Source organism: Hibiscus syriacus, unplaced genomic scaffold (genome assembly GCF_006381635.1).
Source record: "Hibiscus syriacus cultivar Baekdansim isolate YM2019G1 unplaced genomic scaffold, ASM638163v2 tig00003518_pilon, whole genome shotgun sequence".
Lineage (NCBI taxonomy): Eukaryota > Viridiplantae > Streptophyta > Magnoliopsida > Malvales > Malvaceae > Hibiscus > Hibiscus syriacus.
In genome coordinates, this window is record NW_024061976.1 from 234454 (window position 1) to 258896 (window position 24443).

The 24443-nt window shown below is 34.9% G+C and overlaps 1 protein-coding gene across 2 annotated transcripts in view; it reads right to left on the reverse strand.

The window, feature by feature from the left end:
- Nucleotides 1-225: 225 nt before the first annotated feature.
- Nucleotides 226-24443, reverse strand: part of LOC120178968 (phospholipase A(1) LCAT3-like) — a 44554-nt gene continuing 20336 nt past the window's right edge. The window contains exons 1-5 of one of the 2 annotated variants that reach the window (XM_039184717.1): nucleotides 6235-6373; nucleotides 2047-2204; nucleotides 919-973; nucleotides 754-807; nucleotides 226-490 (exon numbers count right to left, since the gene is read on the reverse strand). In XM_039184717.1, the coding sequence (XP_039040648.1) occupies nucleotides 326-490; nucleotides 754-807; nucleotides 919-973; nucleotides 2047-2204; nucleotides 6235-6357 (555 nt within the window). In that variant the 5' untranslated portion in view covers nucleotides 6358-6373 and the 3' untranslated portion in view covers nucleotides 226-325. Of the gene's footprint in view, nucleotides 491-753; nucleotides 808-918; nucleotides 974-2046; nucleotides 2205-6234; nucleotides 6415-24443 lie in introns of those variants that run through there. The other variant, XM_039184714.1, reaches the window with a different exon arrangement.

The window sequence follows — 24443 nt, forward strand, 5'->3', positions numbered from 1 at the left end:
CGTTAGCAATGCGAAAGCCGAATTTGGTGTTATAAAATGATAATTAAGGTTTCATTTTTCCTTATATAATTACAACCTTCTTCAAAGTCGGATCAGAAACATACACATTGATTATATAATCTCTGCAACAAGTTGAGTAATGAGAACAAATGCCATATTTATAGGAAGCAAGAAAAGAATCTGTATAAATGTATAAACTAAAAAATTCACATTGGCACCCTGGATTTGTACGTTGGTTTTATTTGCAGGATCATGAAAGATACGAATTCATACACTTTAAATGAAAAAGTTCTATCAATTCCAGATATTTGATACTTACAATTTTTTAGTTTGAAGAAGCATCGACCACTTTCGACGTCTTTGGGTGCTTCTTCACCTTCTGCTCAACCCCTAACCATTTTTGAATAAGTTTAAATACAGTTTGGTCGTGTAAAAGTCCGCGATGACTGCTAGGTACTCCTACTCTCTCAACTGCTGCAAATCCATCCGCCTGAGGGAAGGAAACGTTGTTGGTTAATACAGGAGAAATGACTTTCATCAACTATAAAATATCATTGGCTCGCGAAGTGGCGTCGAAAACCACTTGAAATGTACAAATCAAACAACCTCAGCGGTTAAGGGATTTATTGTTATCCCTTGATATAAAAAACATCACTCAAATATTTTTCCCAAATGATTTCAAGGACAATAAAAAACTTTATATAAATAAGTTCAGGTAAATATAAGAATCTAAAGAGTAGTTAAAGATAGTACCATTGCGGATTCTGCAGGAACAGTTCCATCTCCATCCACACAAGTATATTGAGGCTGGAACAAACAAGTACAGCAACAGTAAGGATAAAAGGGTCCAGATTATTTGACCCAAGAGGATATCCTCTAAAATTGAATTTATCACCATAAACATAGCACACAACTCACCATCGTATGACATATTTCTGAGAGGTCCGCTATTGGTGAAGTTTCTGTACCATAATTGTGCATACAAATGCAATTTATGATAAATTTTGTGTTGATTAAGATCAATAATTATGGACACATATTTTCATATATAAAATATGACATAAAATTAAGTGACCAATAATTTATACAAGTCATAAGATATTAGAAGTATCATAAAAATGAAAGTACAAATATCATTAAAGTTACATTTATAATTTGACGAGAGACAAAATTATTAATACATACAACTAATTCTTAAATCAGCTTAAGGGTGAGCAAAACTCGACTCCGAAAAATCGATTTTTTCGACTCGAGAAAACTTGACTCGAATTAACTTAGCGTTGTAATTTCATAAACTTAACTCGACTCGAAAAATATTCAAGTTCAAACTGAATTGTAAAATACAACTCAAATAACTCGAAAAAAATATAAAAAAATAACTCAAGTTTGAGTTAGTCCCTCGACTCTGTATTATAAATGTACATATTAAAAAAATATAAAAAATACACATGTATTGTATATGGTTATAAACAAATCATTTAAATTAGAATCAAATAATATCATAATATTATAAATATTAAACAAAAACTTGAAAATTCGACTCGACTCGAATTTTATAAACTCGACTTAACTCGAAAAATTTCAAGTCAACTTCAAGTTGTAAAAATATGACTCGTCAACTCGAATAATTCGAAATTTTTTTACTCGACTCGATCGAATGCTCACCCTTAAATCAACTATATAAAGAAGTTGTGGCCCCAAAAGATATATCATCTCCTATTTTCTTTATCCCATCGAGAGTTTATACTCTAAAGAAAAATATCTTCTCGGAAGATCTCAACACCAATGTAATCTTCAAGAACTCAACCTTTTAGATAATCTCTAACAATAGATTCAGGTACGATTTCGTAAATCTAATATTTTATTCTTGATTATTTAATATGATTAGATCCTGATTTGCTGTCATGTTTGATTATATTTTAGTTCTAACATTCTTGTCTTTAGAATTGATATAAAACAAATTTAGTTTTAGAAGTCATTTTTAGAGAGAGGCGAACCCAAAATGAAATCATCCCTAATAAATGTCATAGTGATACAATCACATACCAAACATCAAACGGCGTGTCGAACGACGTCCCGTAAATGTTGTAGAAGCAGATCCCACTTGGTAGTTTAGCATTGTTGATAAGCTTGCGAGTTCCAACAGCCCAATTGAGAACAGAGAAGTTGAAAGGTAGAGCTATTGTATTCCCATTATAATCTAACTGCAACAGCACCAAAGAAAACATGTCAGAAATAAGTAAAACAGAAGTACAATTGGAGTGGCGTTTGGTTCAAGGTATCTTACATTCCTAAGGTTAGTACTCCAGAATCAGTGACGGATCCACTCTTAGTTCAGGGTGAGTACGTGACCACCATGAAATTCAAATTTTATTCAGTTAGTTATCTATTTTATTTGTTTCCACCTCATACGAAAATTTTATGTCATTATTGCATGTGTGCCTACCCTCAAAAAAATTCTAGATCCGCAACTGTCTAAAATGATATTCCCCTTTTGGATTTTGAAGATTAACCAGTAATTTTACATTCCTAATATAGCCAAGATTACAAAATATAGGGATAATCGCAATATCACTGTTGCAAGCCAAATGAATAGGTAGGCTTATCTTATCTAAAGTAAAGATAAGGTAGTGTTTTAGTCCTAGTAGGGATGGCAAACGGGCGGGTTGGGTGCGGATACCTCCTCCCCCATCCCCATACCTACCTAATATTTTTCAATCTACCACCCGCCCACCACCCATGATGAGTACAAATTTTCAAATCCACACCCGCCCACACAAGTACATTTTCAAATCCATCCCCACACCCACTACCCACTAGCGACATACCCATCTAGACCCGCCTGACAGCAAACTAATGGGATGTTGGAGTTGGTTCCCAGACAGTTCGTGATAAGGTAGCAGCGCATGCTTCAATTTGTCAGAGGAGTAGCTCTACGAATGTTATGGAGACAGATTGTAGGGAGCATGTAGTCGCAGAGCTGGATTGTTGTGTTGCTTTCGATGTTAATGCTCATAGTGCGCCTAATATGGGTTTTGAGGGGCTAAAGAATATGGAAACTGCTGCTTTTGATGTTAATGCTTATAGTACGACTAATTTGTGTTTGGATGGGTAGCATGGGCTAAAGAACATGGAAAGTGACGTGGTTAGTGGGATTATGAGTTTAATCAAAGAGCCAAATATTTCCCTAATTAAAGACCAAATTAAAGACTAAATATCCTTAATATTTGGATAAATTATATGTTATATACTATGCAATATTAAAATTTATAAATTAGTCTCTAAAATTACACCTAAATTCATAATGGTCCAAAATTTAATAGATATTTAGCTGGGTGGCGGATGTGGGGCGGGCGGATGCGGGGCGGGTAATGTCTTAAACCCATTACCCGCCCACCACCCACGATGGGTACCACTTTATAAATCCACACCCGCCCACTACCCGCTAAAATTATACCCATCCCTTGTAACCCCCTAGACCCGGCCTATGCGTTTCGACTAAGTCTAGTGGATCACATTATAATTATTAAAGACATTTTTCCGAAACCGTTATTCAATCAATATAAAATCACATTATAAATAACATGAAATTATAAACAAATTATACTATCAAAATCCAACTCGTAAATATAGCACCAATAAGTAATAAATTAATTTAAAACATGACTTCAAATTCAAAATCACGATAAACCGAACAGTAATAGCAAAAGTGTCATCATTATAAAAATCCGATATTTTAAAATAAGGTTCATGTCACCAAAATAAAGTCAATTTGCAAGATAAAACATTACAATCAGATATACTTCAAGAGATATGTTGATCCTCCAAGTGCTCGAACCGAGGTATCTAACCAACAGTATCTGAAAGAGGAAAAATATTTTCGAAAGGTGAGCTAGGCTCAGTGTGTCCCAACATTACCATAAAATCACAATAGGTACATTAAACAAATCATAGTCCAGTAAATCTCACAAATTCGTAAAAGAGTTTAACTTTTGAAAATCATAGTTTAAACCCTTTTCTGGTACACCATCAGTAGTTCCCAAAATTATTTTTCCATATAGCTTACTTTATGCACATAGCAAAAAGAAAGACGACTTAAGGATAGGCTATGAAGCTTGTATCCTTAAGCCCAAGTCAATAAGTCCATATAGCTTACCCTAAGCACACAACAAAGGAAAGCTGACCTAATGAAACATCTTGGGGCCCTCAAGAGTCACATTAGGCCCGTTTATTAGCTTGATCAGAGCTATACAATTGTAGTTCAATCCATCCCAAAATCAATATCCATATACCAGTCATCAAAGTCCATAAATCATCAACAATAAATCGGTGTACCAACAATAATAAACCATATATTTCAATGTACCACATTTCAAAACATATAAAACCATTATGTAGTAAACAGGAACACACCTCGATAACGGGTTCAAATAGTAGATCTACTGATTGCTGGTTTCACCACGCTCTGTTACAGTTTTCGAACGGGTGAATACTGGTATACGTGGTTTAACTGATCTAGAAGAGCTGGGTCGAGCTGTCGAACGATCCGGAGAGTCTCTTGTACCTTCAAACAATAATAATTAATCAGCCCCAAATCTTACTTAATTGTTCAAAGCTAGAATTCTTAAGTATATAAGCATTTTTCGGGTTTGACTATCATTTTGAGGTATTTCGAGTCTGAATTTAGCCAAACGGATTGTGGAATCGGAATCAGGACGTCGAAAAACATAAAGTATGACTTTTTGAAAATTCAGATTCTTGGTCAAAGTCAAAGTCAACCACTTTGACCATCGATTTGGAGGCCTTCGGGTTCGAATTTGGCGAAACGGACTGCGGAAATGGATTCGGCACGTCAAAAAATATCATGATAGGTATACTCGGAAAATATTTACGGTCGTTTAAGGGTCGGTCAATGCCATTTTAAGTTTTGGTCAAAGAAAGTCAACAGTCAACGGTCAACGGTCAACGGTCGGGTCGGGTCAGCGGTCGGGTCGGGTTGGGTCAGACTGGTTCAGACCGATCAAATCGGTCAAAACCGGTTGAAAACCGGTCAGACCGGTTTTCTAGCCCTCCACTCTCCCTGCGACGACGCGTGTGGCGCGTGGGACGTCCTCCGGGGCCCTAAAAATTACGGAAAATTTTCTAAAAATTATTTTGAGGGATTTCGAGATACGTACAACAATTGGTTCAAATTTTTGAACGGCGGAGAGCTCGATTTTAACTCGGCCGAATCTATGACTGCTCCACCTCCTCACCCGCCACCGTCGACGGCGAACAAGGTTGACACCGGCGGACTCGAAACGGCACAAGGAACACGATGGTGCAGGAGGTGTCATAAACGGAGCAACGATCGGCGGTGAATTTGAGATTTTCCCGGCGATAGAGCTAAAAAAAAGTCGATACTTTACTTGAAATTCCCGATGTTTGGCAGCGTTTCATTTCAATTAATTTAAGGGGATTGTTCCTGACTCAATAACGAACACGATGGTGATTTCAAAACGACGATCGAAATTCGGACGATGTCGGGATCTAAGTCGGAAACCGGCGTAGGGGGAGGGGATTTGGGGAGTGGTTTTCTGTTTTGAAACACAAAACCACCCCACGTATATATCATCTAAAACTAAACTTATCTAATTTTATTGGGTAAATTCATGACTTAGTCCATGAATTTCCTTTAACTCTAAAACAAGCTCCAAATTTTAAAATCTTTCAATTTAGTCCCCTATTTTCACCAATTTTCACAATTAACCTCCAATTTCAATTAAATATTATTTTATAAATATTCGGGTTGTTACATCCCCGTTCCAATTGGAGCGGATGCGGTGCGAAATCCACGAAACTGTACCCGTTTGCCATCCCTAAGTCCTAGTAAATATATATATACTCGGCCTATAAATAGGCTGCTTTTATTACAATTTATGATCATAAAATTAAGCGAATAAATCAAAATTCTTTCCCAAACCACCTACTTTCTACATTATTCATACTCGGTAATCAAGAATTCCCACTGAGAGCAGAATTGGATTGGAAACAACTCTTACTGTTAAGGACCAATCATTTACTATGTTTTGGCACAAAAATGAAATAACTTGCTATACCAAGTTTCAAACTTCCAAAAACAAAAATAAACAAGCACAGATCGAGAAACAAGAATCACGCGATGAAAGAAGGTTCGTCACCTTTGTTTCAAGAATTTTAAGTGTCCTCAAGCTATATTGAAAGAAAAGTTATCACCTCATTATGCCTTAATGCTTCTTTGAATAAACTGATGCTTTCAGTTGGGCTGTACGACTCCAGTTTCACAGAAGGTTCCCCATCTTCATAACTCCCTCGCCAGACGTTAATTTGTGGTTGCATTTTCCAACTAAAATATGGATTTGGCAACATCTCATACACCGATGGACACTCGACCAACTACACATGAAATCATGAACATAAATATATAAAGTTGTGTTTCATCCAGTGTCTACAAAGCATGTAAATTTGTCAACCAAAAGTCCAAAAAATGTTGACATATGAAGCTTAACGATATATTAAATAACTTTAGACAATCAAAAGTTAGAATTAATAAAAGCCCGTATGAACTAATATGTAAAAGGACACCCAAACATTGCATACCAAGATGCAAGGGGAGAACATGCACTAATCTTTATAAAAAGGTACTCAAGAATTATGTAATAGAAGATTTTGATCTCAATTCAAAGGACATATTTGGTTTTATTAGTTCCCTTGATTTTTGTGAAGATTGTAGATCATAACCATATAAAGTCTGAGGAGTCTGGATTTAGTGTCCTAATGAGTCTGTAATTAAATTTTGTTTAGTATTTAACTTGTACTCGATATCTTATCTAAGTAGAAGATTAGATAGAATGTTGACTAGATAAGTTGACTCCTAATAAGACTCTAAGTATCTTAGAGTATAATTGTATTTCTGTAGTAATCTGTCAATGTTAATAGGCCTTACCATTTGTATTCAAAAGTAAGAAAAATCAAAGAACAAACTTCTCTGTTTCAGAAATTCTTTCATTTATTTCCAAGTTTCTATATGGTATCAGGCTAGTTTCATTCAAAACCTATTCAACGATAAATCAATAAACCTCCTCATCGGAATTCATTCGGGATTTGTACAAAATCCCTCCCAGAACACCATTGTTGATACCCCACTTGTCCCTATCACATGCCACAAACTAAATGGCCACAATTACCTTCTCTAGTCACAATCAGATGTTACACACATCAAGAAGAGGCAAAAATGATATATCTATAAGCAGCAATGTCCATTCAAGAACACAAAAAATATCGACAGTGGAGAAGTAACCAAAGACCAAGTTCTATGGCAGTCGGATCAGATGACGAAGAGCATTATTTTCCTCAAGCATAGCCTTACGCAATCTAGGATTAGCTAATGTCTCGTGGACAGTTTTAGGGAGAAAAACTTTATCTAAGAATGAAAGGAAAGCACGAGAAAAAGAAGACAAACAATTAAAAGAAACAACGGAAAAAAATTGGTATATACAAGCACGTTTACCTTTTTCCATAGCAATAGGAAGATCAAGGTTATCTCTGGAAATCGAATCAGATGATGTAGATACTAGCTTATTAGGACATGATTCTGGGTCTCGAGAACAGGGTCAGAACTAGGCGAACATGGGTGCTCATCAGGACATGGTTCTAAAGTCGTAGAACTAGGTGGACACAGGCGATGCCAGAAGGTGAATTTGACGAGAGGCTTAACCGAAGCGGAATACAGCACACCCAATTTTAAGACATCATCATCCTCCCTTGACTCAACCTGAATTGGAAGTGAAGAGTGTTTGCTCCAAAAAGATAACATCTTCAGACACAAGAAACTTATCAAGGATTTAACAATAACAACGATATCCTTTTTGAACATGAGAATACCCCAAAAACACACTTCAAGAAAGTACGGTTTAAGCTTTATAACTTGACGAAAATCTCAAAAAACACAAGTACAACCAGATATATTAGGTACGATAAGAAGCAAGTTCTTATTTGGAAAAAGAGTATGGAAAGGGATATTATTGAATAAAACCCGATAAAATCAAGAAAAACATATAATAATTAGAAATCTAGCAATAGAGATGGCATCGGCCCAGAAGCATTTAAGAATCAGCATTTGAAATAACAAGGCTCTGGAAATTCATGTCTACCCTTTATCTCAACAACTATGCTTTGAGAAGGAGTGTCGACACAAAAAGTTTGATGGGCTCAAGCATGAATTTCTAAAAAGGTTATGAAAGATATTCTTTAACACTAACACTCCTCAAAATTTAGACAGCTCTACCAAATTGGGTTCAAATTTCAACACGAAAGGAAGAAAAATGAAGAAATAATTTTGAGCAAATTTTTATTAAATAAAGTCAAGTCCTCCTAAAATAAATTTACTAACTCAAAAAGAGTGATAGCTTGCTTATTGATTTGACGATTAGAACTAAGATGATATTTAGAAAACCGACAAGACACAATCTCAAGAAATGCGGGGAAATTAGGACAGTTTTTAAACATAGAAAGTGAATGGTGACCCAAACAACAATATTCGTTTAAAAGAGCAACAGTAACATCACGGTCAATTGATTTAAGTGTTTGGGTATCAAGAATGTAGAGACCATTAAACGAATGTCCTTTACCAATAATCTTCCTCATCGTGAGATCATGAATCAAACAAAAAAAGATGAGACACAACAATTGACGTCAATTGTAAGTTTGCAAACAGAGATTAAATTAAATGATAGTTATGATAGACTCGGATAGAACTGCAGGTTAGAGAGAATGAGTGTGAAAGGTAGAGAGAGAGAGAAAATTTGAAAGAGTCCAACATCTCCGATGAGGAATGGACTGTTTTCGTTGATAATCTTAGCAAGAGGGTTCCAAAAAGTGTGTTAAGGGAATATTTTAGTCATTATGGTCAGGTTGTGAGAATTTTCATCCCACGCTTTTTAGAGAAACCAAAATACAAATCTTCAACTTTGCTTTTGTCCAATATGCTGGTGAAGAAGGCAAAAAAAAAGGCAATCCAGTATGCTAATGGAACATGGATTGATGGGAGAAGAATAACAATAGGGATTGCAAAGTATCAAAATACAAAGAGAAGGATAGCTGCTGAAGGCAAGATGATGTTGGAGAACAGGTCAAGAAAACAGGAAAAAACAAAGATCGGAGGGAATGCCGAGTCCTGGAGAAGTATGAGGGATGGCAGATCGTATAAGGATGTCTTGAATACAATTAGTAATATGAGAAATGATCCAGTTTCAGGGAGGAACATGGAGGGTCTAAAGCAGACTGCAAAAGGAGCTAGGAATGTCTAGGAGATGCATATTCCGACGGAAAATTCAGATTGGGTGAAGAGATCATTAACAGGGATAATCAAATCTTCTTTTGATCAGAATTTGATAAAGAAAGTGTTGGAGTTCGAGGGAATCAAAGTCGAGATAACCAGATGGGATTATGCATGGAATGCTTGTATCATTACATTTAAGACGATTGAAGATTTTTCAAATGTGTGGATGAATAAGAAAGAGAAGTTGTTCTTCTGCTTTGATTGGTTGGCTCCATTATTGAGTGATAATGGACTTCCATTGGCTTTTTGCTAGGTGGTGCTTCATGGACTTCCTTTATTATTCTTGAATGAGGCATTCCTGGAAAAACTTACAGCGAGGTGGGGAAATTTTATATGTTTTAATGATGAATCAAAGAGCAGAGTGGATCTATTAATGGCGAAAGTTATTATCAGGGTGGAAAGTCCTTACGACGTCCCGGAAACGGTTACCATAGGTTCTTATGGCAGATCATTCAAAGTCAAAATAACTTTGGGTCAGTTTTTAAAAAACCAGAAGAATTAGTGGGGAAGAAGGTACAAAAAATTCAGAAGAGTGGGACAGTGATGATGTCTTGTCTAGGGAAGATGATGGCCGGCGTCCTATTCTGGCAACATTTGAAAATCGGGAGTTATCAGAGGAGTCTAGGCTTAAAGTCATCTCTTGGCTGAACAAAGAACAAAATAGTGGTTGGAATGAAGTTAGTGGGAGACATGTCTCATCAAGTAAGTCAAACAAAGAAATTACTAATTGTGGGCTGTCAGGTTTCGTGGAAGAGAATACAGGCCAAAGTGGGAAACACGTGGGTCTGGGGTTGAGGGAATTATTTGATACGGATGCTCTAGCCAATCGGATGATAATTGGTTTTCTTCACAGCCTTTGAAGAAAATCATTCCTGTAGGGTCGACTTATAATTTAAAATGGGTTGGAGAAGGGAAAATAATTCAATTGGTAAATTTCTGCCCCAACCTAATAAGAATTCATTCAATACTGCGGAAGGTACTGAGGAGATTGAAGAGGAGCTGCAGAAGGAAAATTCAAGGGAGGAAAAAGCAGTGTCATCAAATGAAGATGTAGTTGCTATTGGTAGGAAGCTTTCAATCTGTCTAAGGATTCAAGAAGGGATTAAGGATGTTTTTCCAAATATTCATTTGAGCCTAAATGCGGGAAGCAACTCAACTTCGACTTCAAGAGCAATAAATTTTGTGAAACAATATGAAATAATTCCAGTGACCATTATGGAAGGACAAATCAAAGCAAAGGAAAATCAAAAAGCCCCATTCATAAAACTTGTTCAGCTTCTTTCTCAGTCAAAACGTTTCAGCAACCGGAGGAAGTTATTAATTTCTCCACGTCGTTCAGGAAGTGTGCTCAGAGAGTGATAAGTCAATAAGCTTCTTTGATAGAGTTTATAGAAGGGATTTTAGAAGTATGGTCAAGGAGTTTTTGGAACACGACATGGCTTCTCAAATGTCTTCCCATTCCTTTGTTAAAACAAGAGATGAAGCTACAGCTACTCGGGAGGTTTGTAATATGTTGGGCATCACTTTTAAAGGGGGTCAACAATTATTAAAAGAGGAAATCTTGAAGATGAAGCTGAGGGGGTCTGCAAAGGAATTATGAAAAGTATTCCTATTCTAGATTCTGGTTTTTTATGATTTTCAATATTCAATGTCAAAGCTAAAAATTATTTCATGGAACATAAAGGGTCTGGGGATGTAACATCCCAAACTATGGGTTAGTGACTTAATTATAAAGTTTCAGAATTTGGTGATTAAAGTAGAAGAATGGATTAGTTCAATGATTTATCTGGAAATAAATCCTAAAAGATATTAGTAATTATAAAAGGTATTAAAGGGCAAAAGGGTCATTTGACCAAGAGATGAATTAAATAATGATATATATGGATAAGGATGAGAGATTTTCCAGAAATTCTTCTCTCTTTTCTTCTTCATTTTCTTTTTCCTCCCGTGAAAACTCCAAGGCAAAGGTAAGATTCCTTGTTAGCTGATGATTTGTTGATTTTAAGAGTGGGTTTTGATCCTTAGGTAATACTTAAGATTATGGAAAGCTTAGGTTGTCCTAAAATCAAAAGATAAAAGAGATAGAGAAGATTAAAGATTAGTGGTTCTTGAATGAAATCTTGAAATAGAGCTTATAATAAGAATTGAAAGTTGGATTTGACTTGTCATCAATCTAAGTAAGAGATATGAAGTAATATAATTGGATTTGAAACATGTTGCAAAATTGATGTAATTATTGAATTACATATGGAAGATAGGATTTTGAGGTTTAAGATGAAATAAATGAGTATAGATTGTTTTAAGTATGTGTACTAGAGTTAAGAATGAAAAAAAGGATGAAACATGAAGGATTTAATCCAAAATGAATGATTTTCGGGTTCAAAAAGAGGATTTTGGGCAGAGTGCATCGATGCATATTCATTGTGCATCGATGCATCAAGGTTAAAACCCAGAAATTTGTTTGAAGGTGTATCGATGCACAGGTAGTGCATCACTGCACTCTTTTAAAATAGAAACATCGAATGGAATGAGTGCATCGATGCATAAGGCATGCATCGATGCATCTCAATAATAATACAACATCGAATGTATTTTATGCACCGATGCATCAGTAGTGCATCGATGCATACCCTTATTGAAAGAAGAAATTGGCATTTATCTTAATCTAAAGAGAGAACCATTAGAGTATATTAGTTATAATACTAATATAGATCTATGTATGATTATGTAGATATAGAACGTGATCCCGTTCTGAATCAATTGAAGGATTAGAATCGAATCAAAGCAAAGCTAAGGTGAGTGCACATTATTTAGTATATGATGTTAAATGGAAAATAAGACTTATGATAAGTCTATTTCCAATAGTAAAATGCATGAATTCATAGAGGTATGTGTTTGTTATGATTTATATGTGTGCATGAGTATATGTTTTATTGATATGATTCTATGATCATAGGATGTAAACTATGTGATAAGTGACTATATGAAATTATATGAGAAAAAGAGATGACAATGATTTACATGTCATATGAAAACCAGAGAAGTGTTATAAGCAAAGTGACATATATGTGATAAATGAATGATATGAAAAGTGAGATAAACAAAGTATGGTTGATATAGGGTAATATAAGAATAACTCATAGGTTATAAGATAAAGATGGAACCATATAGGACATTAATTGAGTACTTGATAATAAGTCATAAGGTTATATGCATAGGTAATATAAGTTATAAGATGAGAATATATATGAATATCAAATAAGTTATGAGATAAGTTATATGACATTGATATATAGGCTAAATGAAAGTATACACATGAATACATATATAAGTTTATATGTTATTTTCTATGCTATGGGATATACCCATGAACATATGTGATGTGATATATGTTATGAGAAATGACCCATGTGACTAAGTGTGAATTGATATAAGTATGTGATATGAAGTTATGGGTATATGTGTCATATGTTATTATAGGTGAAATGATATATATGAGTTTATGCGATATAAAAGTGTATATGTGAAATAACATGATAGGTGATAAAACGTGAGCTATATGGTTATGTGTTATATGTTACATGATATGACATGCGAGCTACATGAACAAATGAGAAATGATATAAGTCATATGAAATGATCTACGTGAATACATGCACTTGTGATACATGTGATATGATATGAGATATATGGTTGCACATACATGGTATGTGACAGAAGAGAAATAACAAGTGATATGAAATGTTATAAATGATAATGCCCATGTTATGTGATATGAGAGCTAGGGGTATAGTTGGCATGCCAGGAGTCGAGGGTATACCTATGTTCTACGGAACATATGGACAGAATTACCTATGTCTTTCGAGACATATGGACAGTATACCTATGTTCTACGGAACATATGGACAGAATTACCTATGTCTTTCGAGACATATGGACAATATACCTATGTTAAGGAACATATGGACAGTTTACCTAGGTTCTTCGAAACCTATGGACAGTTGCCGAGGATCTTTATGACCTCTGATAGTTACGAGGATCTTTATGACCTCTGGATAGGTCCTTCGGGACATTGATCGAGCTGTGGTGACAGCATATGTGTGCACAACCTCAATGTATTCACATAACTTAAGTTCTCACTAGTGTACATGGGCTAATAAAGAGATTAAACAAACATACTGAATGTGATATGTATACGATGGGTTTATAAATGGTTATCAAAAAGATTTACATGTAGGTATCATGGGCGAATAAAGAGACAATAACAAATACAATATATGTGATGTATATACTTTTGGTGATATAACATGTGTTCCCTGAATTATAATGATGTTGATAAAGATAATAATATACATGGGCAATGCAATTGAAAGACAAATGAAAGTGAAAGTAATACAAGAAGGTATGTTGCATGTGTGTATGACCTGATTATATATTGTTATCATGCAATAGATACGTGCATATTGAAATGTCATGATTCAATGGTATGAATGCACATTCATGAATTTATTGTTATATGTTTTTTTATTGCCTCACTAAGTCAACGACTTTGCGTGTGATTGTTTCACACGTAGGTTTCGAGAAGAGTAAAGAGTAATACGGAGCAAGACAGGTCAGTTCTCCTTACCAAATGTCAGATCAGAAAATATATGTACTGTATATAGAGTGCAGTTGGCATGTAGTCTAAAGATATAAATTGTATGAACTCTGATATATTTTGTAAACGTTTTGAATAAGTTAAATGTTATAAAAGTTTTTAAATTACTCATTATTTTATATAAATAAATGTTTGAAAAGTCAATGTGACACTTCGGACTCGTATCCAGGTCGGATACGTGTTGGGGTGTTACATTTAATGGTATCAGAGCTACGATTTAGCCGATTCTAGGCTAAAAACGAAATCAAAAGTGTTTTAAAAAGTGTATATGCCAACACAAAGTGAAAAAAAAAATTCTGATATGATAGGGTAAGGAGTATGCTGTCTTGTTAATAGAGTTAAATTGTTATATTATATAAGATAAGTGAATACTCAGAATGATTTATGAGATATATATATGTTTATATGATATGATAGATGATATGTGAACATATGCAAATGACATGTTATATGATATGAATTGGATGATCATATGCACACGTGATATGTGATAGAAGAAATGATACGAGAGTTTTTAAAGTGAAATACAAGACGATAGACCTGAAGATAATAGCATTCACCTGCCCTGGCTAGGCAGGGAGAAGAGCGAAAACCTCAGGGAATGTCTGTATAAGATTAGAGAATGATTCATGATGTTGAATGATATTCTGATGTGTTTTTAATTGTATAATTCGTTAACTCATAGAATGAATGTATCGAAATAGTTAAAAGAGTTATGAGCACCCGATCTCAAGGGTGAATTTGAGGAAGGCTCTGTTGTTACAGACCTTTGGATAAATGATATGAAGATAATGCTAGAAGATGTTCATTTCTCCATAGTGGAGAAATTAAATTGAGAAGTTTGTTATTATGTGGATAAGATGGAATATGGTGAACGAGTGTCACCATAAGGATGTTAAAAGATCAAGTGATGCGGTTATTGTTTGTAAAAGAGTTTAAGAATAAGTGCATCAGTGATACATTTATAAGATGAATGAAATCAGAATTATGAATTCGAAACCAAGGGATAGTATTGTGTATAAGCAAGAGTGTGGATATGATAAGAGTTTGTATTCTATATGGAAAGAGTTAGCATTGGCTAACAAGAGTATGTGATGAAAATGTAATGGAATTATAATATATTGACAGGTTATGATAACCAAATATGAAGAGGATTTGGATACAGTTGTATAGTTTGATCATAGTAAGGTATTGTGGTGAAGAAGATAAAGATTTGTATGTTTGAAGGAAATACAAGTACAATAGATGATAAGAATGAGGTTCTGTACAAGTAAAGTTGATTATCAAAGTTATGAAAAGATATAGTTTAGTTATGTTATAAGAAGATTTTAATAATGAAAGGATTAAAAATGATAAAGGATTATAAGGATGTGCAGATTATAAGTTTGATTAGAAGTAAGAAAAGTATGTAAGGTTATATGAAGAGATTATGTGTATCGTAATATAGACAATGATGAAAGAATGAGTAAAAGTTTGGATTGTGGCGAATTAATTAGAAAATGAGGAAAGGAATCAATTGATTGATTTTTTTGATTTGAGTGATAGGAATTGATGTTAATGTTTACAGGATGAGTAACATTATGTGGATTTTAGAAAGGTCAAAGGAAAAATGCATAATCGAATGAGAGAAAAGACAATAATGGATTGGTATTATTGGTTATTGTTTATATGATAAGCAACAAAAGATGAATGTAAACGAAAAAGATACTTGGAAAACTAAAGGATTGAAAAGTAAGTGTCTGATGATGACAAGAAAGAATAAGTCAGGGAAGCAACATAAGAACATTAGAAGATATGTTCTTATCAAGATGTGCAGTGAAAATTCGAGGACGAATTTTCTTATAAGGAGGAGAGAGTTGTAACATCCCAAACTATGGGTTAGTGACTTAATTATAAAGTTTCAGAATTTGGTGATTAAAGTAGAAGAATGTATTAGTTCAATGATTTATCTGGAAATAAATCCTAAAAGATGTTAGTAATTATAAAAGGTATTAAAGGGCAAAAGGGTCATTTGACTAAGAGATGAATTAAATAATGATATATATATGGATAAGGATGAGAGATTTTCCAGAAATCTCTTTCTCTTTTCTTCTTCATTTTCTTTTTCCTCCCGTGAAAGCTCCAAGGCAAAGGTAAGATTCCTTGTTAGTTGATGATTTGTTGATTTTAAGAGTGGGTTTTGATCCTTAGGTAATACTTAAGATTATGGAAAGCTTAGGTTGTCCTAAAATCAAAAGATAAAGGAGATAGAGAAGATTAAAGATTAGTGGTTCTTGAATGAAATCTTGAAATAGAGTTTATAATAAGAATTGAAAGTTGGATTTGACTTGTCATCAATCTAAGTAAGAGATATGAAGTAATATAATTGGATTTGAAACATGTTGCAAAATTGATGTAATTATTGAATTACATATGGAAGATAGGATTTTGAGGTTTAAGATGAAATAAATGAGTATAGATTGTTTTAGTATGTGTACTAGAGTTAAGAATGAAAAAGGGGATGAAACATGAAGGATTTAATCCAAAATGAATGATTTTCGGGTTCAAAAAGAGGATTCTGGGCAGAGTGCATCGATGCATATTCATTGTGCATCGATGCATCAAGGTTAAAACCCAGAAATTTGTTTGAAGGTGTATCGATGCACAAGTAGTGCATCGATGCACTCTTTTAAAATAGAAACATCGAATGGAATTAGTGCATCGATGCATAAGGTATGCATCGATGCATCCCAATAATAATACAACATCGAATGTATTTTATGCACCGATGCATCAGTAGTGCATCGATGCATACCCTTATTGAAAGAAGAAATTGGCATTTATCTTAATCTAAAGAGTGAATCATTAGAGTATATTAGTTATAATACTAATATAGATCTATATATGATTATGTAGATATAGAACGTGATCCCATTCTGAATCAATTGAAGGATTAGAATCGAATCAAAGCAAAGCTAAGGTGAGTGCACATTATTTAGTATATGATGTTAAATGGAAAATAAGACTTATGATAAGTCTATTTCCAATAGTAAAATGCATGAATTCATAGAGGTATGTGTTTGTTATGATTTATATGTGTGCATGAGTATATGTGTTATTGATATGATTCTATGATCATAGGATGTAAACTATGTGATAAGTGACTATATGAAATTATATGAGAACAAGAGATGACAATGATTTACATGTCATATGAAAACCAGAGAAGTGTTATAAGCAAAGTGACATATATGTGATAAATGAATGATATGAAAAGTGAGATAAACAAAGTATGGTTGATATAAGGTAATATAAGAATAGCTCATAGGTTATATGATAAAGATGGAACCATATAGGAACATTAATTGAGTACTTGATAATAAGTCATAAGGTTATATGCATAGGTAATATAAGTTATAAGATGAGAATATATATGAATATCAAATAAGTTATGAGATAAGTTATATGACATTGATATATAGGCTAAATGAAAGTATACACATGAATACATATATAAGTTTATATGTTATTTTCTATGCTATGGGATATACCCATGAACATATGTGATGTGATATATGTTATGAGAAATGACCCATGTGACTAAGTGTGAATTGATATAAGTATGTGATATGAAGTTATGGGTATATGTGTCATATGTTATTATAGGTGAAATGATATATATGAGTTTATGCGATATAAAAGTGTATATGTGAAATAACATGATAGGTGATAAAACCGTGAGCCTATATGGTTATGTGTTATATGTTACATGATATGACATGCGAGCTACATGAACAAATGAGAAATGATATAAGTCATATGAAACGATCTACGTGAATACATGCACTTGTGATACATGTGATATGATATGAGATATATGGTTACACATACATGTGGTATGTGACAGAAGAGAAATAACAAGTGATATGAAATGTTTTAAATGATAATGGCCATGTTATGTGATATGAGAGCTAGGGGTATAGTTGGCATGCCAGGAGTCGAGTGTATACCTATGTTCTACGGAACATATGGACAGAATTACCTATGTCTTTCGAGACATATGGACAGTATACCTATGTTCTACGGAACATATGGACAGAATTACCTATGTCTTTCGAGACATATGGACAGTATACCTATGTTCTAAGGAACATATGGACAGTTTACCTAGGTTCTTCGAAACCTATGGTTAGTTGCCGAGGATCTTTATGACCTCTGGATAGTTACCGAGGATCTTTATGACATCTGGATAGGTCCTTCGGGACATTGATCGAGCTGTGGTGACATCTTATGTGTGCACAACCTCAATGTACTCACATACCTTAAGTTCTCACTAGTGTACATGGACTAATAAAGAGATTAAACAAACATACTGAATGTGATATGTATACGATGAGTTTATAAATGGTTATCAAAAGTAAGTGATTTACACGTAGGTATCATGGTCGAATAAAGAGACAATAACAAATACAATATATGTGATGTATATACTTTTGGTGATATAACATGTGTTCCCTGAATTATAATGATGTTGATAAAGATAATAATATACATGGGCAATGCAATTGAAAGACAAATGAAAGTGAAAGTAATACAAGAAGTTATGTTGCATGTGTGTATGACATGATTATATATTGTTATCATGCAATAGATACATGCATATTGAAATGTCATGATTCAATGGTATGAATGCACATTCATGAATTTATTGTTATATGTTTATTTATTGCCTCACTAAGTCAACGACTTAGCGTGTGATTGTTTCACACGTAGGTTTCGAGAAGAGTAAAGAGTAATACGGAGCAAGACAAGTCAGTTCTCCTTACCAAATGTCAGATCAGAAAATATATGTATTGTATATAGAGTGTAGTTGTCATGTAGTTTAAAGATTTAAATTGTATGAACTCTGATATATTTTGTAAACGTTTTGAATAAGTTAAATGTTAGAAAAGTTTTTAAATTACTCATTATTTTATACGAATAAATGTTTGAAAAGTCAATGTGACACTTCAGACTCGTATCCGGGTCGGATACGGGTTGGGGTGTTACAGGGGAGAAGAGGAAAAGTTCGAGCTGTAGCGAGACTTGTCAATAGAAATAAACCAATCTTACTACTCTTACAGGAGAAAAAACTTAATAAGTGTCAAAATGGGCTATGGAGGAAATTAGGGAGTAATTTGTTGAAAGGTGGCAGTTTTCAGCCAACTGATGGGTCTACAGGTGGCTTGTTGTGCTTGTGGAATGAGAATTTATTTGAAGTTAGGAGTGAACATATTCGGAGTAGATTCATTGCATTATCAGGGAAGTTCATGACGGCAAACTTTAAGTGTGTTATAATAAATGTTTATGGTCCGTTAGTAAAGGCTGAAAAGCGGAGTTTTTCAAAGAGCTATTGTGTTTTGTAGAAAGTTTAAACCTGAAAGTTTGCATCGGGGTGATTTCAATGCTTATCTTGATCCACATGAGAAAAATGGAGTTACTCAGAATTGGCATTCCATGGATCTGTTTAGGTCTTTGGTTCAACAACTAAATCTTATGAATCTTCCTTTAGTAGGAGGTAGATTTACTTGGTGTAACAATAGAGTCTCTTACTTGGGTAAGACTTGATCAGTTCTTAATCAATGGTAGATTCTTAAATTGCTTTCCAAAAGTTATTCAAAGAATTCTACCTAAATCCCTCTCGGACCATAACCGGTTGTTAGATGCAGAATGCAAAAACTAGGGCCCTAAACCTTTTTGATTATTTAACTACATGTTAGAGGAAGATGGATTTGATGTTTTGGATGAAAAGTCAATGTATTAATTTTTTTTGATAAAAATGAAGGCCTCATTAAAAACCCCCTTCATAATCGTCAAGCAACAAAGACTCAATAGACATTGGAAGGAGGAAAAGAGTGCCTTAGAAATTTTATTGCATAAGAATCAAGTACAATAAGAATACACTACCACCCAAAAACGATGGCAGCCCACTCAACACATTACAAAACATCAATACCTAGATGTATATGTTAATACCCTACACAAAAACTACCTCTTAAGTTAATCAACCAGTTACAAACATATACCATTCCCAAATCTTCCCGATATACCAATAATAGAAACAACAACCCAATTAATTCCCCATCATTTAACCAATCCCTATTTTGACAAATTCATCCGCTTCACAATTAGCTACTCTCACCACATGATGAACAATGACCCCTTTATTGCCACAATGTCTGCAATATCTTTAACAGTGGATAGAAACATTGGAGTGGAGCTAGCTGGATTTTTCATCCACTCCACTGACATCGCACTATCAGACTCCAAAATAAACTTTTGATTCACCGACAAACCCGAACCCAAGAATAGATTCAAACCTCTCCTTACTGCCATCAATTTTGCCATAATAGGACCATATCCCATTTTTTCTGAGAATGAACCCAACATCACTCCTTTCTCATCTCTAATAAGCCCACCAATGATGCCCTTCAACCACCACCTGTCCATAGCACCATCTACATTCACTTTAACAACGCCAGTAGGAGGTGGAGACCAACTAACTACTTTTTGAGATATTTTTTCATCGAACATAACACGATCAGCTAGCACCAGATCCCCCACAAGGCTATCGAAAGAGACCATCAATTTTGGAAATTTTGAAGAAAACCATGATGCTACTCTGTACCTGGAGAGAAAAAATAGCAAAGCGCAATCTAATTTCCCATTATTAAAAATAATATTATTCCTCATTTTCCAAATTGACCACAAAACAGCTCTTAGGATGAAAGCCCAAACGCATGAGCGAGGCACAAGATCAAACCAAACTGAAAATAAGGCTACAGGGCACTCCGGAATTGCAAAGGAAACCTCCCACCGGCACAAAAAGCTAGCCCATAACCCCCAAGAGACTTTGCAAGAATAGAATAGGTGAGAAACCGTTTCTTGAACCAACCCACAAAACGGACAATATGGATCTCCTATACCTTGTGCCCCACGTTTTATTAGCTCAACCTTGACCGCAACCTTCTTGTGCATCACTTGCACCAGCCCAGACATTTTTTTCCCACGGAAAACTATCGACCAAGCTTTAAAGAAAAATTTTAAGAATAGATTTCACTGAAAACCTCCCATCGCCTTCTTCCGCCCATACAAGACTATCATCCATCGATGACGAAGGATTTAAATTATACAACAATTCCATAAGCTCATTCCATTGCGTCAACTCCCAATCGACAAGATTTCTCCTCATGGCAATATCCCAGAAACAGCCTGAGGAATTAATTTTCCTGAAATCGGCGATCTCCATGTTGATTGATAATGTGAACAAGCAAGGAAATGTATCCTCAATGAAACTTCATCCAGCCAAGCGTCATGCCAGAATTTTATTGAGTCCCCATTGCCCACCTTTAGCATAAAGTTACTTTACAAACACTCCCCAAACCCGTCATCCGAACAACAATTCTTCACAACCCCTTTCCATATCCAAGAAGCTTTGTAAGAGGCCGAACTATCCACCCCTATAGTATTCGGATCAATATTATTTTTGCAACAAATTATCCTTTTCCAGTAGGAGTTTTTCTCGTTGCCAAACTTCCAAGTCCACTTTCCCAATAAAGCTATATTCATAAGCTCAAGATTTGGAACCCCAATCCCTCCCAACGCCTTAGGCTTGCAAGCCATATCCCAATTAACCCAATGAATTTTGTTTTTCACACTCGACCCCCCAAAGAAAACTTGCCATAATTGAATTGAGCCTTTTCAAAACACACATTGGTAATCTAAAAATGGACATAAAGTATATTGGTAAGGAGAAAATGACCGACTTTATCAACACCACTCTATCAGCGATAGATAGGGAGACAAACTTCTACCCGATCAATTTTTTGTAGAACTTTTGAATAATTAGATCCCATAGAGAAAACGAGTTTTTCTTCGGCCCAAGAGGAAGCCCCAAGTAGTCCGTTGGGAAAGAACTCACTGTGCACCCTATTACAACAGCCCACTCAAAAATAATCCCGTCATTCACGTTGATACCGAATAACTTGCTCTTTGAAAGATTAATCTTCAACCCTGATATCAACTCAAAAAACAGAAGCACCTTTCTCACATTCTTCAATTCCCCAATAGACGCATTGCAAAAAAATAACAAATCATCTGCGAATTGAAGATGGGAAAGCTCAAAAGAATCTTCCGGACTCTTAATCTCGAAACCTCTAAAAAAGCCTAACCTCACAACTTTCGACAACATTAAGCTCAAAAGTTCGGCAACCAAATTGAAAAGGAGCGGGGAAAGAGAGCAACCCTAACGAAGGCCCCTCACAATCCGAAATTCATCTGAAGGAGAACCATTCACCAACACCTAAATGGAAGCCGTAGAAACACAGTTTCATACAAGATCTCCATCTCTAACCAAACCCCATGCAATCCACTAATTTCAATAGCAAATTCCAATCGATTGAATCATACGCTCTTCTAAAGTCAACCTTAAACGCTACTCCTTGAAGACCTTTCCTCATGCAATAGTCGATCCCCTCATTCGCAATAAAGGAACAATTAATGATTTGCCAACCCATAATGAAAGCAAATTGGGAAGGGCCAACGACTACATCCATACATTGTCTTAATCTTCTGGATAACACCTTTGAAAAAATCTTATAAAATCCACCCACAAGGCTTATTGGTCTAAAATCCTCGACATTTTCCGAACTCGATTTTTTCGGGATTAAGGTAATGAATGAATAATTTACCCATTTATCCCAACTTTTCCCATCAAAGAAATTACAAAAAAAAACTTCATGTTGTCCTATTTTAATTCCGGCCAAAACTTTTTGAAGAACCCCATTATTAATCCGTCTGGTCCCGAAGCCTTGTTACTATCTGACGACGATATTGCATCCCAAACTTCTTCCACTGAGAAGGGTCTCTCCAAAAATGAATTCTGATCCATTGAAATATTGGAGAAATTAAACGCCATCGCCTCCACCTCCACTGTAGGCTTCTTATTGAAAGCTTCTTTGAAATAATTAACCACATTTGATTTAATCTCATCAGGATCCGACGTTAACTGTCCCCCCACTTTCAGCGTTTTAATAGCATTAACCCTTTCTCTGTTTGCTGCACACATATGGAAAAATCTAATGTTGCAATCGCCCTCCAAGCACCACTTAACATGTGATTTCTGTAATCACACTGCCTCTTCTTTTTTGTATAGATTCCATAGTCAATGTATGAATTGAAGAAGGAAAACGATCGAAGAGGATTGTTTAGCATACTACAAGGAACTAAAAATGTAATCAGGAGGTGGCCCAGTAGAAATCCAGTGGTGATATCAGAATCTATTTCAGAATTGGAAGGCAAAATAAATAATTTGGAAGTGAAGTTACAAGGTTGTGGGATTTCTTCACAAGAATGGGACCAGTTGTTGTAATCGAGGACTGAGTTATGGAAATTGCACAGGTTGGATGAAAGTATTTGGTTCCAGAAGTCAAGAGAGAAATGGATAAAAGATGGTGATAGAAATGCAAGGTTCTTTCACTCATGTTCCCTTAACAGGAAAAGAATTAATGCAATTTCGGCTTTGAAGGTGGCTGGTGAGGAAATTTTATATCAAGAACAAATTAGGGCATATGTCTTGGATTTTTTCAGGAAAAATTATAATTCAAAAGCAACGCTGGAGGTTGATGACATTAATCTTAACTTTACGAAATTGTCAGCTGAGCAAAAGGCTTCTTTTGAGGTTAAATTTTCATAACAGGAAGTGTGGGAAGCAATTTTTTATTCGAACAATACTGAAGCTCCAGTCCTGATGGTTATACTATGGGATTTTTCAAGAAATTTTGGCCTTCACTTAATGTACTAATAATGAAGTTTGTGGAAGGAAATGGCAACATGGGGTCAATCATTCTTTCATAACTTTAAGCCCAAAAAAACTAAATTCGGAATACATTGAATATTTCAGACCAATAAGCCTTGTTGGGAGTTTATATAAAATTATTTCAAAGTTTTATCGAAAAGACTTGTTTCAGTTACTAAAGACATAGTAAGCCCTTCACAGTTTGCCTTTATTCCTGGTAGACAACTGTTAGACTATGCATTCCTTGCAAATGAAGGCATAGATAATTGGAGGAAACAAGGGAGGAATGGGGTCGTATTCAAAGTTGATTTTTGCAGAGCATATGATTCGGTGGAATGGCCGATTCTTTTGAGATTATTGAATGTCATGGGTTTTGGTGAGAGATGGATTTCATGGATCGAGTATTGTCTATCTTCTGCTTCAATCTCAGTTCTAGTGAATGGAAGTCCAACAGACGAATTTCCGATGGGTAAAGGGTTGAGACAAGGTTGTAGTCTTTTCCTTCTTCTCTTTAATATAGTTGGCGAACTTCTTAATTTAATGTTGCTTAAAGCTTTTGATCCTGGACCATTTGAAAGGTTTGTTGTTAGTAGGCCTGATAATCCTTTCCAGCT